Raw genomic sequence first — 19,398 nt, forward strand, 5'->3', positions numbered from 1 at the left:
AATGGCAAATCTAATACAACCACACTGAGGTAGTGTTTGCAAGAGTTTATTTTAAGTGTTTTCAAGCTGCTTATCAGCTTCTACGTATGTTTTCTAAACATTTCATTAGCTAAAGACTTGAAAGCACTTAAAATAAGCTCTTGCAAATACTGACTTTGTTGAATTAACGTACCATCTCACACTCAATAAATGCATCTATTAAATAAAGTGAGATTTGATAGATAAAAATAAAGAGCCTAATTTAAAAGCTAATATGATTTCAACCCTAAAATTAAGGGTTTCATTTAATCTATAAATATCTAGATATAGGCTAAAACTCAATAATTGTAACATATATTTTTTTAGCTTTCTTGTTTTTCCATTCGATGACAATCCGCGACTTGATAATCATAGAGATTTTGTAGGGAAAACTCTCGGTACTATTTTACCAATTTGTTCAATCTAAATCGTGATAAAATTAAAGTATTATTCAGCTCGCTTGTATTAGACTTTGTACTAAAGTGTTTCAGGTATTACTGTTCTATCCTGGGAAACAATCGTCCACGATAAACCTCGGAACATCTTAGGAAATGACAAATATGTTTTAAAAAAACTGTAACATATTACAAAAATCAGTTTGGTTTCGTTTTATTTTAACTTTTATCTTTCCATGATCGTTAAGCATTGGTTCCAATAACCTATGAAGTTTAATTTATTGTATTGTAATATTTGTTCATTGTTGGGACCATTTCTTGAATGACACCCAAAGGAGAAAGAGATGGCACACCATGATTTACCAGCAATTATTTGTTCTACCTAGTGTCAACGGTGCTGGCCCATTGGGCTGGATGTACCACATGTGAGGTGGATGGTACAACACTTTGTATGCGTAGCGACAAATGGGCCCAGCATGCATTGGATCACATCTCTGGGCCATGAGTGGCATGGTCCCATTTTGGAATAGGTGTTTTTTGTTCTCTCATTATGGCCAGGCCCACAACGTTGGTGTCCTATTATGAGATGCTTAAGATCTAAAGTGGGCTTAGTTGTTTGATTAAGTTATTCCGCATTCTAGTAGATTAAATAAAAAAGATTACATCTGATATAACGGAGTTGGTGGTGTAGATGAGTATTTGATCAATAATAATGAGTTTGATTGCTCTTACTAACATTTTCTCGGATAAGTCTGTTGCACATTGTTTTCCTGACTAGGTTTACCAGGATAGCGTGATTCACTGACTACTGCATTAGCCCCAAGATTTATCGAGTAAACACCGAATTTAGCAACCACGGGTTCCATCGTCATAAAAAATAATTCCATGAGATTATATTCAGAAGTTTCTAATTTTTTTCTAGGTGAAATTTTTGTATAACTCAAAAAAATTTAAAAATTATAAATACAACACAAACTAAAGATATTTTTTTTAAAAAAAAATTAAAAAATATTCGAGCTACATCGTTGACTATGAGGACAATCCTAATGTCGACTACTTCGTCGCGACATGTATTTGTCTTGTTCTCAATTTGCCATATTAATTGTATAATATTTCAAGACCAAACTTATTTAATGTTGTAATTAATTTCTTAATCATTCTCAAGACCAAAACCAGATTTGCTAATATCCCCAATGTACATGTTCTAATTACTCCTCTTAACAGAAGCATCAACACCTTTCACGCCGCATGATGGAATTTCATCGAACAGAATATCCTTCTATCAATATAGATTTACATTTCATTATATTATGTTAGTTAATAATTAATCATTTATTTGTGTTTGATTAAGCGTGCATAACTTAGAGTAGTACCGAGATAAGTGATCTCCTGTGAAGTTCTTGTGTGTTAAGTTGCTGAAGTTGTACTGCTTGATCTAGTTGGCTAAGCGAACCATAAAAGAATGACGTCAAATCTTAACGGGTAATATTATCTTGGCTGTGGACAGAGTCAGCGATAGAGAAAAAGTAAAACTGATAAAGAGATATGCGATAACACTAGCAGATAAACAAACATTTTCCCGGACTCATCATTTGTAGGTTCCCTCATTTTGTTCCCGTTTTGTTATAATAAACTATTAAACTATTTTGATTTTTAATAACAAATTGTATGATATGTGATTTGATGTTAATTATGATGATAATTATATATTAAATCAATTAAATTATTCATTGTTCTGTTCATTTTACTTATTTGGTTGTGGCAATATTCTAAAATCGATTGCGTTTTATTTTACCAAAACTTATATCTTATGACAATGATGTAATATAAGTCAAATATTTTAAACTATTCACCAGTCGAAGTGACACATACATCAGTCACTCTCCTAACATAAACAATTATTTCAAGAACAAACATAGATCTGGGGAAAAAAACAAAGATATTGTGTGAACAATGGATATTTTTTCTATTTTTAGTAATTGAAATTATTATTAAATCATTGAACAATGTCACAAATTGTTAGATAATATTATTTATGATTTTTAATTTTGTACTTTGCGTTAGAAATACAAATCGGAAAAAAAAAAATATATAATTTTTTTGAGAATTTTTTTTTAGAAAATATAAATTAGATGTCCACAAATATCAGGATGCATTACACCACTTTGCCACGTTTGGTTCTGCAGATAAAATGACTTTGTGACGTAGTTAATGCGATAATTAATTAATTAATTATTTAAACTATTTAAATTAATTAATGCAAGAATTTGCTCCAAAAGTCAAACTTTTGTTTATATCGTAGAAATCGTGATTATGAGTTCGATTTTTTCTATTAATATTTTTTCAAACGAACATATCACATAAAATTTAATTAATATGAATTATTTAAATAATGTAATTTATAATTTATTACATTAATCCAGAGTTTGACAGCTGCTGCGACTTTTCGTCTTAAAAGACAATTATTATTTTGTTTTAATATAAGAAATAATAATTAAATATTACTATTTAAAAATATGAAAATTAAATTAGAGACGGTGGCCATGATTATTAATCTGAAATAGTCAGTGTTGTCTGCTGTGAGGTGCTCCACATTTAAATACTCTATATCAAAATTCTCCAATATTTTTTTATCAGAGATATCTGACTCACCAATCTGAAAAAAATCAGATTTGAGTTTGAAGTTTTCGAGTTCGGGTCCGATCGATTTAAAATCGATAGCTGACCCGAAAAAAATGATCGGGTTGAGTTGGGTTGGATTGTGTTCGGGTCAACCGAGTTGATCCGAAAATTTTAGTTTTAATTTTATTTTTAAAAATATAATTAATAAATATTGCCTACATTTTTATATATGGTATGTTTGAAAAAATATTTATTGTATATTTATATCATAAATTTTCATAATTTAATAAGATTAAAGTTTTGTAAACATCATGTCATAATCAATAAATAGAGCAATAGCTATCAACCAAATTTTAATTATTTCGAATCTTTTTAAAATTAATTTTTCAAGAATGATTATTTGGAATTAGGACATGCATTGATCCCAAAGTTTCGACTCTTTTCACATTGACTTGTTGATATTGTTTCACACACACACAATATATATATATATATATATATATATATATATATAAGTAAAGGCTCGGATATTGTATCAAGAAATGCTCAAATTCACATAGGTTATTTTCCCACCACACCAAAACCCCCGAATGTATTTTTCAACATACCATGTCGTCAGCTAGCAATTTCCGGTGACCATTTTCGATTTTCGGCAAAAAATTATGGAAATACATACAAGTTGCTGCACTAACTAAAATTGGAAAAAATGCAAGATACGAGTCATGCAGGTTGACTTGCGCCTTGAGCCAAGGCCCGTGGTGCATGTGCGCGCATTATAGTGTGCTTCGAGCCTTTGATAAATCTGGTTTTACCAGCATATAGGTATACAGCTGATTTCATGTAAGAAACAAGACCAGAGCAGAATAAAATTCGACAAGATAACTGTGGATATTGTCTCAAGGCATTGACTCGTTCGGTGGAGCCTTGTTCAGGTGGAGCTGGCTTAATTGCACAAGGTGAACTAACAGAAGTCAAGAATGAATGAAACGGTTGAAAGTGGCAGTTGCTGACATATAGTGTACGCATACATGGATATATATATGTTCCAGAAGCTCTGCGGTCACTTCTTCTGTTTTTCTTCTTGATCACGATCACTCATCAGCAATAAAAGAGTTTCTCATAATTTTTCCGGATTCATTGTTGAGGAATTGAGTGATGTGTTGTGTATGTGACACTGATCCGGTAACTTGTAATTCGCCTTCAAAGTGTTTTGAGTTCAATAAAAGGTTGGTCGGGTGCTGCTTGTCCGTGGAGTAGACAAATTGTCGAACCACGTTAAATCGTTGTGTTTGATCGGAGTTCTTATTCGTCTTCTTTGATTAGCTTTAGTTCGTGATATCTTGCATTTCAATATTGATTCGAGCTCGATATTCTTGCAATTGGGACGAATTAATTCGATCGTAATCTAATCGAATCACAACAATAATTTTTACCCGTAAGATGAATACATCGGCTGAAAAGAGGATTGAAAGGAGACCTAGTTAAGTACAAAACAAAGAACAAAATAAGTCCTGTCTTGTAGGGAAAGGGTATTCCTCAGATGGAAGTACTGAAAACTGTAGAAAACAAAATTTCAGATATAACCACAACCAGAATGCTGGTAATGTATCCTAGACCATATTCACCAGAACATACGGTCAGAATACAAGACACATTTTCGGGTTTCTGTTGAAATTTATTGCCAAACCCGAATTTGTTCAAAATGATTATCATCAACAAAATTTTTGGATAATAAAATATAAGGGTGGGTTAACCCCAAGACTTTGAGTATGAATATGTAATATGGCATTCTATGCTCTCTGCCACTCGGTATGAATATCTCTTAAGCTTTAGATTCATAGGTCTCGATTAAAAACTTGTAAAGCTCTTCTGCGACAACTGTAGGATACTCTTCTTGAGGAAGGAGAGCACCAGACACTTCCACAAATTTGCTTACTCCTTTTGATCCTCTAAGAGCTTCCATTTCGGCTTTTGACCTCTTTGGTGCGCGTGATGTGGACATAACTAGCACAGGCACCCTTCCTTCTAGCCCTGCAAATAGTTCGACGAACTCCTCCCTGGAATTTACTGGATCAAGCAACCCAGTCAAGAAAGCAGCAGGCACATACCGAGCACCTTTCCGTTTCGTTAGCTCATATCTGCTCTCAATAATACTAGGTGTCACATTTTCAGGATCTGCATATACATGGGACTGGTACTGGGATTTGATTGCCTTCTCATTACTCACAAGCACATTGTACATCATCCAACCCACAGCAGGAGCCCTTAAGGTCCCTCTAAGAAGCCCATACCTGAAAATTCGCAAGATAGAGGGGAAGACAAGGTTGATTAAATACAATAAAAGATGTGAAAAATCAACCAACAGATAAATGCATCTTACAATGTTTTAACAAATGACTCAATTAAAGATCACGTGTAAACTTGAACTCTCATTGGAAACAGTTTGAATATCTCGTCGACCGACGAAAAACTGGATGCATAACCATAAAGAAAAAGAAGAAGAGTGGAGGAAAGAAGATGAGTGGCATGACCATGCTTCAGAAAAAGAAATCTGATCATAACTTAGATAATTTGCTAAGAATGTTGAGGGTAACGCCTACCTAGTCTCCATGCTTGAATCTTTACCAAATACAATAGGAAGGGGACCAGCCCAGGTGGGAGCAACAGCAGCAATGGCCTTTGGCTTTAACTTACCATTTCTCGTTGCACGCACTGCTATAGTCGCAGCATGCCCTCCTCCAAAGACCACATAATCATTAACTGAGATGCAATAGCATATTAAAAAGGTAAGAATTTATATAATGTCGTTTAGTACATTAACCAGGCATAACAACACATTACTTGCGTAAATAATTATGTATACAATCAATATTGAGGATCGCTAAAATCAATAGTGTGCCAATGAACACAAATTTTACATGTTGAATTAACCAAATAAAATAAAAAGGAATCTCGGGACAATTAAAGATGGAGAAATGGATTGGATAACAAGTTCAGTCACATGTCCTAAAGTTTCATAAAAAAATGATATTCTCTCGATATTTTGGCATCCTAAAAACCAAAATGAAAAGAAAAATTGGTTCCTACATCAGCTTAATACACAACAAGAACCAACAGGCAGAAAAGACCACCACAAACAAAGCCCAGAGGATCTGCAAATGAATAAGAGCCCAACACATGCCCGATGGAGCCAAAAAGCAGAGCCCCCCAACAACAGTAACAACACCCGTTTAGTTCCTAAAGCTCCTCATTGGTCAGAAAATTACTGAAGGACAACAAATACATAATATTTCCCTTCTAAAGTTTGTGTAAGTTACACATCAGATGAAACCTATATTCATGGCAGTGGGCTAACCGCTATCACAGAGTGCTCAAACAAATATTCTTTAGTGGTCATGAACAAAGAAATACCAAGTTACCAACCTGATTACCTTAACTGATCTACATAATATACTGAAAACAAATGCAAGTATGCAATTTTAATCCATGATAAATAACTTGTAAATAAAACAGGAACTCGACTTCTTGCGCACACAAAACCAACAAATGTAAACAAAAATCCGCTTCAAGATACGATTTTTCAGACCTGCCACAGAGCTGGCAATGGGGCAATCAGGGGAACTTATAAAATCCACTAGAAATCTCTCCATGACGTCAGCATTGTAGTCGAGTTTTGGCCTGTCAGAGTACCCCAGACCAGGCCAGTCCACAATGGTCGCACTCAAATCAATCCCACCATTCTTCCTCACAATTTCTTCAGCAACAAGTCTCCACTCCTCCACGGTGCTGACGTCAGATATCGTGGGAACCATCAGAATGTTCTTGCAAGGCCCATTATTGCCCTCCTTCTCGAATTTCTCGAAGTGGATATTCACTGAATTTCCCTGATACTTCCACTTCCAGCTGCTGGAGCTGCAATTCAAGGGCGCTGCAGGCATGGAGGGGGCATAGTTGCCAAACGAAGTTGAGGCTCTAATGGTAAAGCTGATGGCTTTGGAAGTGCAAATAGCTGGAGAAAAAAAGGGCTGGTGGGTTTTGAAGAGACGAGTGGCACATAATGATGGAATATGAATAACTGCAGATTGCGCCATTAATCGAAGAACGGTTAATCAACTAGAATTGTGAAATCGAGGGTCTCAAAAATTAGGGTTCAAGAAATGATTTTGGGGGGTACAGGGAGTTGGTGGCAGCTAAACTCGAAATGCAGTTGACTAACAGCTAGTCAGAGATTTTTTCTCAATGGGATACCGAGGAGTTCTCTTGTGAATGAATTTTTATCATAAAAGATAATATTTTTTCATAAATCAAATAAGATATTTGTCTCACAAAATACGACCCGTGAGATCGTCTCACACAAATTTTTGCCTTGAATATTGGATATTTGTGATTTTACATTAGCATAGTCCAAATTCTTTAAGTCAACAATCACATAAACCATAATTTACTTTTTATTTCCAATTTATATATACTACCACTTTTTATTTATCTATATTTTTTTAAAACAATTTCTCAATAAAAAAAATTGTGTGTAACTGAAGCCTGCAAGCCATTCGGTCCCAAATCTTCGGTAGGTTCAATGATAGGATTGATAGCTTGGGTAGAATCCGAAAAGTTGCAAATATGTGTAAGACCAAGGCGCAAACAAAACTCCATACCATATCGATGAGCTCGGATGTGTTGTGACACAAGCTGATGCACCCCAGACTCGGCCTTGAGAATCTCGAACCACAACCCAAACGCTAAACTTGCTTTTGTGCAAATCATACCCCGGGCGTCAACGTCCAAACTGAATTGATTCACCGTGATCCGTATGTCCCTGTCTGTTGCTTCTGATTGAACAAGCTTCATAAGATTTCCGAAATGTACTATCCAACAATGCATCTATTTTCAACTCCGCATGACATGCCTGCTTTTCATGTTTTCTCTTCACATTGTCCGTTACACCAATAATGAGTTCCACATATATCAAAGTTCAACAGATTTTATAATTGCATCGTAATTCACGAAAATAAATGTAAGTCTCTCGTGAGACAGGTTTCAAAAATTGACTTAATGAAAATTAATATTTTGGCCAGATCGAAAATCCGTCATACAAAATAAACTCATGAGATTGTCTAATATAAGTTTTTTGTGTTTAATGATAAATGTATCAAAACTAAGAGAGGGTAACGATAAATCATATATACATGAAAGAATTTAATAAAGCAAGACCTCTTCCTCAGGTAATAATGATTTCTCTTTATTGTAGTATTTTCTTGTCTGAAAATTTATAGTTTGTTACATGTGGTTGAATATATATGATTTGCTATCGTCAAATTATATATAAAATAAATTAGTTTAATTATCCTCCATAAATATAAAATGAAAAATAAACTTTCATCCCAGGCTAAATAAATTTTCCATTCGTTATAATAAACAATCAAATGGATTAATTTAGTCTTTGTTCATTTCTATATAATAAAATTTTAAATCTAAAAAAATTATGTGTAATATAATATTATTAAGATACACGAAACAAATTAATGTAATTTTTATTCACTATTATTTTTTTTTTTCAAAAAGTGAAAATTAAAATTATTAAATCTAAAAAAATTATGTGTAATATAATATTATTAAGATACACGAAACAAATTAATTTAATATTTATTCATTACTATTTTTTTTCAAAAAGTGAAAATTAAAATTATTCTAAAATAAAAAAGTAAAAATTATAAGGAATTTGTCAAGAGTGGGATTTGAACCCACGCCCTTTCGGACCAGTACCTGAAACTGGCGCCTTAGACCGCTCGGCCATCTTGACTTATTTGCAATGTTGCCTTACAAGATATATTTAATAACTAGTAGTTTCTAATAAGAAATTACTTTTCGAAATTCCGCGCTTCAGCCATTGATGTCTTTGTGAAATACAGATGAATGGCATCAAAATTCATTCACTGAGCTACAAAAGTTCGTTAAAGTTGGCCCGTAAGCTCTTTTCCTCCATTGCCTCACCTGATAATCGTTTGATCGAAGCAACCACCAATTACATTAAGGCCGACCCAGTTGACTTGCTCGCGAATCCCACCAATTTCAGGCGTTTAACACTGACAGAATCCAAAACAACACATGCCCTTTTCCTAAAAACATGCGTACTGTACTCCAATATCTATGTAGCCAACAATTTGATCGATTCTTATTCAGAATGTGGTCGAGTGGATTATGCTTTGGATCTGTTTGAAGAATTAAGTGAACCAAATGTAGTAACGTGGAATTTGATGATCTCAGGGTTTAATAAGAATTCATGTTATGATGATTCTTGGAGGGCTCTTTGTCAAATGCATGTTTTAGGAGTAGAATTTGATGAGTTTACTTATAGCAGTATTTTTGCTGCCTGCGGGGCATTAGAGACTGTGGTCTGTGGAGAGCAGGTTTATGCTTGTGTTATTAAAAATGGTTTCTTTTTCAATGATTATGTGAGGACCGGAGCCATAGATTTGTTTACAAGAAGATGCAGAGTTAAGGATGCTCTGAGAGTGCTTTATGATGTTGACAGTGAGAATGTGGTTTGTTGGAATGCTGTGGTATCAGGAGCTGTAAAGAATGAGGATAATAGGTTAGCATTGGAAATTTTCAGGCAAATATGTTGGCATGCCTCTATGGCCCCGAATTCTTTTACATTTGCTAGTGTTTTGACTGGCAGTGCTACCCTCAAGGAGCTTGACTTTGGAAAAAGCATTCATGGACTAACAATCAAATGCGGCACAGGTGCAGATGTTTTTGTGGGGACTGCTATTGTGGATTTGTATGCAAAATGTGGAGCTATTTGTGATGCTGTCAAGCAATTTAATCTCATGCCATTGCGGAATGTCATCTCTTGGACAGCAATCATCTCTGGTTTTGTCGAGAATGGTGATTCAGCTTCAGCTGTTTGGGTCCTCGATGAAATGCGTAAAAAGGGGAGAGGATATAAATAGTTACACCATCTCAAGTGTTCTTTCTGCTTGTGCATATCCAGACATGTTTAAGGTAGCAAAACAGATCCATTGCTGGATTTTAAAAATTGGCTTCTACTCAAATGCAGTGGTGAAAGCATCTTTAATTTCCATGTACTCAAAACTTGGAGCCATTGATTTATCTGAAATAGCATTTGCAGATACTGACAATCTGAAGATGGTGGGTATTTGGGCTAACATGATTTCAGCTTTAGTTCGTAACCAAAGTTATGATAAAGCGATCATTTTGTTTCATAGAATGGTCAAAGAGGGTGTTACGCCTGATAAATTCAGTGCATCCAGTATCTTGAGCATAATAGATGATCTATCTTTAGGGAGACATCTACATGGGTATATTCATAAAACTGGTCTGCAGTTTGATTTGTCTGTTGGCAGTTCTATTCTCACAATGTATTCAAAATGTGGTAACTTAGAGGAGTCTCTTAAAGCTTTTGAGCAGCTTGAGAGGAGAGACATTGTTTCATGGACCTCTATGATTGCTGGTTTTGCAGAACATGGGTCTGCAGATAATGCTGTTACATTATTTAGAGAGATGCGATTTGAGGAATACATTCCCGATGTGATGATTTTAAATGCAGTTCTGACAGCATGTTCTGATCTTCGTTCCATGAAGCTTGGTAAAGAAATTCATGGATTCTCACTTAGACGTGGATTTCAGGATCACTTTATCCTTGGTGGGGCATTAGTGAACATGTACTCCAAATGTGGTGATCTAAATGCGGCAAGGATTGTTTTTCAGAGGATGCCCTTCAAAGATCAGGTTTCATGGTCCTCCTTAATTTCAGGATTCGCCCAAAGGGGGCACATTGAGGAAGCTTTTCAGCTTTTTCGAGACATGCTTCTATCCGAATTAAGCGTTGATACCTTCACATTTTCATCTATTCTTTCAGTCCTTGCAAATCTGAACAGACCAGCCATCGGTACTCAGGTGCATGTGCATGCTATAAAAACGGGGTTTGAATCAGAAGCGTCCGTAGGAAGTGCACTTGTCTTGATGTATTCAAAATGCGGAAGTATATGTGACTCTATCACAGTGTTTCAACAGATAAAAAATCCTGATTTGTTCAGCTTTACAACAATGATTGCAAGCTATGCGCAGCATGGAAAAGGATCAGAGGCCTTAAAAATCTATGAACTAATGAAAAGATCAGGAATCGAGCCCGATTATGTTACTTTTGTTGGCATTCTGTCTGCCTGTAGTCAATCTGGTTTGGTTGAGGAAGCATATTTTCATCTAAATTCGATGATCAAAGACTTTGGATTGGAGCCTGGTAATAAACATTACACTTGTATGGTAGATCTTCTGGGTCGTGCAGGAAGATTAGCAGAGGCAGAGAGGTTTATCGCGAATATGCCTATAAAACCCGATTCTTTGGTGTGGGAAACTCTACTTGCTGCTTGCAGAGTTCATGGTAATCATGATCTTAGTAAGCTAGCTGCTGGGAAGATCATGGAACTGCAACAATCTGATGCTGGAGCTTACATTTCTATGGCAAATATCTTTGCTGATGTAGGCCGCTGGGAACATGTTTTGAAAATCAGAGGTTCAATGAAACAAACTGGAATGAAGAAGGAACCTGGGTGGAGTTACATATGAAGTATAATATGGTAAATTTTGACATTCTATAATGAATGATTCTCTGTTGAACCAAGATCATCTCCAGCTACTACAATTCTTTGATTTGTGCAATGTTAATCTTCGTCAAGTATAACATTGAGTGGCATGGATTACTGTTGGACAAATCCAGTGGTGACTCCTTGTCCACCGTAGAACATCCTCGTGAGACCAAGGCACGAATAATGGTTCTATCTCTACCTACTAGTTCTGGAGGAATCAATACTCTGTCTGGATTAAAGCTCCAGCAGGTGTGCTCAAACGACTCTTATTTCTGACATTTTAATGGTTTTCATATTCCTATACCAATACGGTGCTTTGTCGATAAATATACACAGCTTCTTGTGGCCTTCTTTTGCGTTGTTTTGTTTCTCACTAGACACTTTCTCAACTTGTTTGAGCTTATAATTAAATCTCACTCGATGAATTTGAAGCTCTAGTACTAAAAAAACTACAAGAGTCTTCACTCTAGCAGCTAAGTCTGGCTGATGAAATACATGCTCTGTTCTTTCACTATAGTATGGTTTACGCCGAGCTCGGAAAAAAAAAACATTTTTTGGGTGTTCGGTTTCTTGGGGATGCCTCTGTCTCTTTGCAAGAGGAAGTTGTGGATGAAATTTCTCAAGGGGAGATTCTGCACGTTTGAACCTTGTTTCATTCTGCAACTCATGCATTTGTGGCATTTCCCACCTGGAGTACGCCTATTAAAGGAGGCATTTTTCAAAGAGTGGAAGGTTAATTTATTTACTGTAGTTATTTCTTGAAGATCGCACGAGTGACATACTAATATGAGATCAACTATGCTATCAAGTGGTTGGATGAACACGAACTTGCAGAAGCCTGCGTGTTCGAGAAAAAAAAGAAGGAGCTGGAGAGCATCTGGGATATATCAACTAGGATTGCATTTGATTGTTTTTGGACACAACCCGTTTGACCGATTTTAGACTCATTCCGGGTGAGACTGATATGATGCAGGATAAACCATCTCACAACCCGTTTGACTTATTTTAGACTCATGCCGAGCAGGACTGATTTAACACATAGGTTTAAACTCGACCAATTGTCATCCATATATAATACTAGGTTGCTAAAAAAAATCGATTATATGGCCTCGTGGATGAATTCTACACAAAATTCTCCGACATAAATTCATAGTTCCGCACCGAATTATGTTGTATAACAGCTGATATTCAATGAATGACAGTAGGCTTAAAGTCGGACAACTGGTAAATAGCTTAGCTAATGTTATTTTGATCTTCTACATTTCAGTCATTCTCAGACAGGTAACAGCGGTTGAACATAATTGTCGCATTGAATTCCTATAAATTTGATTCTTGTACCTTGTGAACCAAAAGGTTGGCTAGTTGGTTGAGAGCTAGGTCAGAGTAAAAACTTGATTTATTGGCATTAAAGATTTTTGTGCATGATAATTTAGTTTACTATAGATTACCTATCTTTTCGAGATTTTAATCATCTATGCTGTCACATTTCAGTTTAATATGTTATTTTTGTTTTTCTGGTTGTTTTATTCATTATTCCGACGTAGCGCTGACGTGATATCAATACAACGCAAACGTGTGTAGTGACACATCAACACTCCAGATGAAATGGATTAAAATTATCGAGTATCGGAAGGTGCATGATTAAGACTGAAATGTAATAATATAGATCAATAAAATCTCAAAGATGACAGATACACAAACCAAAAATAGAATTTCCTGCTTTATGTATATATATGTATATTTTTATATTATTTAAATAAACAAAAATTTAGGGATCTACTTTCTTGCTTATATATTCTCCTAGTAGAACATGTCTACATAAAACCAAGGCAAAACAAAACCTATCCAAGATCAAGAATATGTCGTATGAGTTGTTGATTTCCTCCACTTGATAAAATTTGTACACTTGCACAGAACTTCCCAACATCCTACCATCTTCCAAACAGACATCAAACCTTTAAAAAAAAGATGGAGAATGCCGACGATAACACGAGCCTTCGTGTCGCCTCTTTCGCCTATTACCTTGACATTGCTAAAGATAACTACAAAACCAAGTCAAATTCGAAGCCGCCCTTGAATGTTACCGGCTTCTCGAGCTCAAGGGACAGCCAAGACAGCCTCGCGAATCTACGACTCGATTCATTTTCTTATCGTAACACTAGCGAGAACTTCGTGTTTAAAGTTCCGGGGCCGGTTCAAGATCCCACAGCTTCGTTCGGCTTCTGCCAAGAAATCCCAAAAGATGGAGAGATCAGCGTGTTTGGTGCTGACAGGTACTTTAACATGAAGCTAGAGCATCAAGCCGGAGTACCGAAACATGATTTTAAGAACAAAGTGATGACAGATATCCCCTTCTTAGGACCAAATGCCAGGCTAAGAACCCCAAGTTTGTGCTCTGAGGAAAGCAGGTGGAATAGCCAGGGTGCATTATTTCCGAGCGTCTCAAGAATCGGAACCCAAACAAAACAGAAAAAGACCTTGGGACGACGAATTTTCGCTGGATTCGGCTGTCCAGGGCCTTGCTTCCATAGGAAAGATGTTTCCATTAACGAAATGGTTGCAGATGGAACAGCATACTATGGCTCAAAGCCAGCCCGAACCGTATCAGAACGAGTCGATACTCTCACGTTTATACCACCACCAAATCTTGTGACAGAAGATACTTCAGCACTCAAGAAACAACTCCAAATCCTGGTAGAACCGAGAAACTCGATCGAAGTGTTCGGATCAAGATCAGCAGCATCGTTAAAGGGAGATGTAGCCACAAATATGGAGAGGAAACTTTCCATGTTAACCTGGGATGCAATCCCAAAAGGGGGCCGACAAAATCACCGAACTTCTACCATTGGACACAGCACATCTTGTGAGGACATGGCTAGTGATGCAAGTTCAGACCTATTCGAAATCGAAAATACGTCAGGATCCATGTATCTACTACCCCTAACAGCTGATCAAGCAACGGACGATCAAATGTCTAGTTGCATGAGTCCAATCTCTCACTACGCGCCAAGTGAGGCCAGCATTCAGTGGAGTGTGGTCACCGCAAGTGCAGCGGATTTCTCGTCTGTTCTTTCGTTTAACGACGAAAGAAGTGTCGATGTTGCGGAAGATGTGCTTGGAGTAATTGCCAAGAACATTGCGACTAGTACCGGAAGCTCAAAAGCCAGAGGAGGCGAGGCCAAAGGTGTGCCGAAAACACGGCCTGGAGGCGGCGGCGGGATTTTGAGATGCAAGAACTACAAAGCAGTGGAAGTAGCTGAGGATGCATGCCTGCAGGTACCCAATCAAGATTTTCATTCGGGGAAACGGGAAATTTTTTACAAGGAACTGCATGTATAATGCTCTAGTTGCATTGCAAGAACAATCAATCGGGTTTCGTTTTCTTTGTTCGTGCGCCAAAATCATTGTGATCCATCTTATTTGCCATGTGTTAAAACGATCCCTCGACTTCTGAATCGCAGAGTTCAAATAAAATGTACCGAATTAGTTTTGATATCAAATAAACGGTAAGATATATGTAATTATCTTAACATGATGCTTACCGTGTATATATATATATATATATATATATATTAGTATTTCTTAATGTTGTAATCCACGGGCTGTTCCGACTTTTGTATTTATCGTTGAGGTGATATTGGTATATTAGACATTATGAACCTATTGTCATGTTGACACCATGTCAATGTTACGTTGTATCAGAAATACTAAAATCTAAAAAAAAAACGATAATATAATACGATTTGAAATTGGACAACTTAACTAAAATTGAATAAATTTTCTTTTTCTTCCTGTTTCAGATTAAATAACTTTTTTTATTCTTTACATTATGATACTTCTATGATTCAGATTCATTATTTGGGGGAATAGTTACATGTAATAATTATATAAAGCGTTATATATATATATATATATATATATATATATATATTTATTTATTTATTTATTTATTTAGCACATATCATTTTTAAATATTCACTAATTAATATTTGTTGATAATTAATTAAAGTAATTATTTGAGTAAGATATTTTTTTTCTATTTTTACAATTTATATTATTCTACAATTTTTTTTTCCTTTTTCATATTAAAGCTGATATGGTCATTTCTCGATTATACGAAGCTAAACCTCTATTATCTCGTGATAAAATATAGTTTAAACAAAAAGTAAAATGTGAAACATACATTTTTTTGGAACTTAGACATTGTTTGACTTATGAGATAAGATAATATATAATTATTTATAAGTCTAATCTTTTGTAGAACTTGAGTTAGACGTTGGATGAAATAAAAATGAATAATCAACTGATGTTTCATCCTCCACATCAAACGATGTATGATATTCTGATATAGGAATGATAAACCGATGACATAATGATTTATATATACTAATATATAAAAGATGAGGTCATCATAGTAACTACCTTGGAAGAGACCATAATATTAAATTTCATAATTATCTTTCTTAATATTACCAACTACTCTGCTAAAAACCTCCTCAAGTCGCTCTACATTTACATATAAAAAAACTTTATAAACAAAATTTTCTTTTTAAATTAAACAACTCTTCTAAATTTAAAACAATTTTATGTTAAATGTTTGATTTTATTTGATCAACTCAAAAGAATAATAACAAATGCAACGCATGTGCATCTTCTACTAGTAACTATAATCTTTTGTCGTCAAACTTGTGTCAAATTTTTTATTAAATAAAAATGTGTAATCAACTGAAGTCTCATCTTTTACCGATACAAATTATTTTATGCTGTGAAATATCCAAGTAGTCCATCAATAATTTGTAGGTTTTATTTCTCTTATCTATACATTTCAGAGTGATAATGATGTTTCCACCCACATTTGGCCCTTTAAAAAGAAACATTCCATTCCGGGACCTCATGATTTCATTAATGATACAACTCAACACCTCTAGGCTTTATCTACTTAAGATATTTCCCAAAAATAACACTAATTATAATAAAGTCCAACACCTATCTATCATTTTCTTCATTAATAAATTTTCTTCTATAATGAAATTATTATAGCTTTTAAATTTTAAATTCCTTGTTTCTTATCTAAATAGTAATCTCCACAACTGGTTAAAAAAAAAAAACTTGAGTTGGTCTCTTGTGAGACGGTCTCACGAATCTTTATCTGTGAGACGGGTCAACTCTACCGATATAAACAATAAAAAATAATATTTTTTCATGGATGAACCAAATAAGATATCTGTCTCATAAAATACGACCCGTGAGACCGTCTCACACAAGTTTTTGCCAAAAAACTTTTGCTTTAAAAAAATCTAGTTGAGTCGATATCCGATACGACGCTTAGCTTGCAATGTTTTTTTGCTGATCAAGTAGCTTATTATACTCATCTCGACCAACATTGTTCGTAATAATTTTACAAATTTATGGGGTTTATCGGACAAAAAGTTGTTTCGTCTAAATTTAGATATGAAATTGCTGAAAAAAATAATTCATGAACTAATTATATGAATAGGAATATATGTTGGAATATCAATCCTAAGAGTCCTTTTCAACACACTTAATTGAATGTTATGTCGAAAGCTAAGTTTGTGCACCTCATCTGTCGAACGCGTGTTGCACCATTGCCCTTAACTTCCATACATACGCATCATACACACTTACGTGAACACCGATGATGTGTAACTCTCCTATCGAATGTAAAACTTTATATGTTTCATGACATCTAATAGATGAGTGTCAATTCATCGGTGCTCACATAAATGTGCACGATGGATATACAACATATCAAAACTGTATATTTTCTCTTTTTTTTACATGAACGATTTCGTTCAACATTATTATCGTGTAATCATCGTTCTCGAGTTATTCTTGAGTCTACTATGAAAGATATCATAATATCATGACATGACAAAATATATCGATATATCACATTACGTTTACTTCAATGATACCCCATTTTCTTGGACCTTGTTTATTTGTTTTTTAATTCTCTTTCATTATAATTATTTTCTTCAACTGTCCAAATCGCAAATCGGCCTTTTTCTTTTGGTGAACACAAATATGTAACATTATAATTTACCCGATTTTGGTCTAAATAGAAATATTTATGGCCCATTCTTTCAAGATTTTTGAGCCAAAATCTCTAACTGAGGACAACATTGCATCGATAATGTGTTAGTCATCCTTGGATTGTAGATTTTTATTAAATTTTCAAATCTTGGATTATTGTTTTGTAATTGCTACACTGATGATATGTTTCTTGTTTTTTGAGTCGAGTGGTGAATTTGTTACAACTGGATCTCGAACAAGAGATGTAATCTTAAAATTTGGTATCAGATTAGTTAAAAATCATAGGCAACACTAATGAAATTTAGTAGTAGATTTCTTGTGATACGATCGATCACACGGATCTTTATTCATGAGACGAGTCAATAATGATCATATTTACACTAAAAAGTAATACTTTTGACGTAAAAAATAATAATTTTTCATAGGTGACCCAAATAGAATATCCGTCTCACAAAATTGATATTTGAGATTGTCTCATATTAGTTTTTTTTTTTTTTTTTTGAAAATTTGGAGGGTCCAAAGAAATTATTTTATTAATTTCTAAACACAATTATTTCAATAATCAATGACTCTTCGAAGATTGTAATTTAATTTTCCAATACACCAAAATTAGATGGAAAGATTGAAAATATATTTATTTTTTGATTGTTGCTCATAACTACATAATTAGCTAGCCTATATCATGATTAGCTAGGGATTATAATTTTTCTCAGATGCCCCCAAACTTATCGAGTTTGGGGATAATTTTTCAGATAGGGTTCAAATTCGGAGATTTTTCGAATAGTAGATATTTTGTGAGACAATTTCACAAATCAGGACATGTATTGACGTGTTATCCTTATCTCCGAACATGTTCCTATAATGAAAATAATAATAATAGTAATAATACATAAATTTTCGTAAAAATTAACAAATAAAAAAATCGAAATCACTAACCATCTAAAATCTTTCACGAACTAACTTGGGGGTCATGATGTAGATGTCGTTTCATTTTTTTGCTTTACTAAATCATTAATTAAATGTAGGTATTGTTTAAATTATATTAATATTTATATATGCAATTGGATTCTAATATCACTATTGTTTAAATAAATTTAATAACTTTTTTTGTCGGATCAACCAGTATTTTGAAGCGATGATAAGTAATACGATGGAGATTTAATCCTTGTGAGATCTAGGGATGACAATTTTTCCCGCGGTTTCGGGGCTCCGCAGGGAAAACCCGAAATGGGACGGATTTGGGAATATGTTAATGGGTTTGATTTCGGGTTCGGAGATTTTTAAAAATCCCCGAAATATATTAGGGACGGGTTTGAGAATCCTATCCCCATACCAAAACCTCCCAAACCCGCCCCGATAACTTATATATATACATATACAGTTATATATATATATATATATATATATATAAATACAGTAATATATATTATATAAAAAAAGTATATACAGTAATATATATATATATATATTATATAAAAAAATATAATACTTATATATATATAAATACAGTAATATATATATATATATTATATAAAAAAATATAATACTTATATATATATATATAAATACAATAATATATTCGGGTATTTCAAACAGGTTCGGGGATTCCCCGATTAGGTAGATCCGGGGATGGGTGCGGGGATGGGAGCGGGAATATAATTAGGGGATGGGGATGGGGATGGCAAACCCGCCTCCGCCCC

General features: G+C 34.5%; 3 protein-coding genes and 1 non-coding gene across 4 annotated transcripts; 2 read left to right on the forward strand and 2 right to left on the reverse strand.

Annotated features, from left to right (window-relative positions):
• Positions 1 to 4,594: 4,594 nt before the first annotated feature.
• On the reverse strand, positions 4,595 to 7,262 carry LOC142520958 (uncharacterized). The gene is made up of 3 exons (XM_075624122.1): positions 6,622 to 7,262; positions 5,636 to 5,795; positions 4,595 to 5,326 (listed from the first exon to the last, which is right to left on the reverse strand). Exons 1-3 carry the CDS (start codon positions 7,124 to 7,126, stop codon positions 4,858 to 4,860), a joined length of 1,134 nt encoding a protein of 377 aa, XP_075480237.1. The 5' UTR covers positions 7,127 to 7,262; the 3' UTR covers positions 4,595 to 4,857.
• A 1,493-nt stretch (positions 7,263 to 8,755) lies between these two features.
• On the reverse strand, positions 8,756 to 8,835 carry TRNAL-CAG (transfer RNA leucine (anticodon CAG)). Its single transcript has one exon. It is a non-coding gene; the product is annotated as a tRNA-Leu (tRNA).
• Positions 8,836 to 8,939: 104 nt separating this feature from the next.
• On the forward strand, positions 8,940 to 13,076 carry LOC142521186 (pentatricopeptide repeat-containing protein At1g74600, chloroplastic-like). Its single transcript, XM_075624413.1, is given in 3 exon segments — positions 8,940 to 9,976; positions 9,978 to 11,893; positions 12,077 to 13,076. Coding segments are annotated over 2 exon segments (2,679 nt in total). The 5' UTR covers positions 8,940 to 8,944; the 3' UTR covers positions 11,625 to 11,893; positions 12,077 to 13,076.
• A 338-nt stretch (positions 13,077 to 13,414) lies between these two features.
• On the forward strand, positions 13,415 to 15,170 carry LOC142521389 (protein PHYTOCHROME KINASE SUBSTRATE 1-like). Its single transcript, XM_075624593.1, has one exon. It carries the CDS (start codon positions 13,613 to 13,615, stop codon positions 14,981 to 14,983), a length of 1,371 nt encoding a protein of 456 aa, XP_075480708.1. The 5' UTR covers positions 13,415 to 13,612; the 3' UTR covers positions 14,984 to 15,170.
• The last annotated feature ends 4,228 nt before the right edge of the window (positions 15,171 to 19,398 follow it).

Source organism: Primulina tabacum, chromosome 12, assembly GCF_025594145.1.
Source record: "Primulina tabacum isolate GXHZ01 chromosome 12, ASM2559414v2, whole genome shotgun sequence".
NCBI lineage: Eukaryota > Viridiplantae > Streptophyta > Magnoliopsida > Lamiales > Gesneriaceae > Primulina > Primulina tabacum.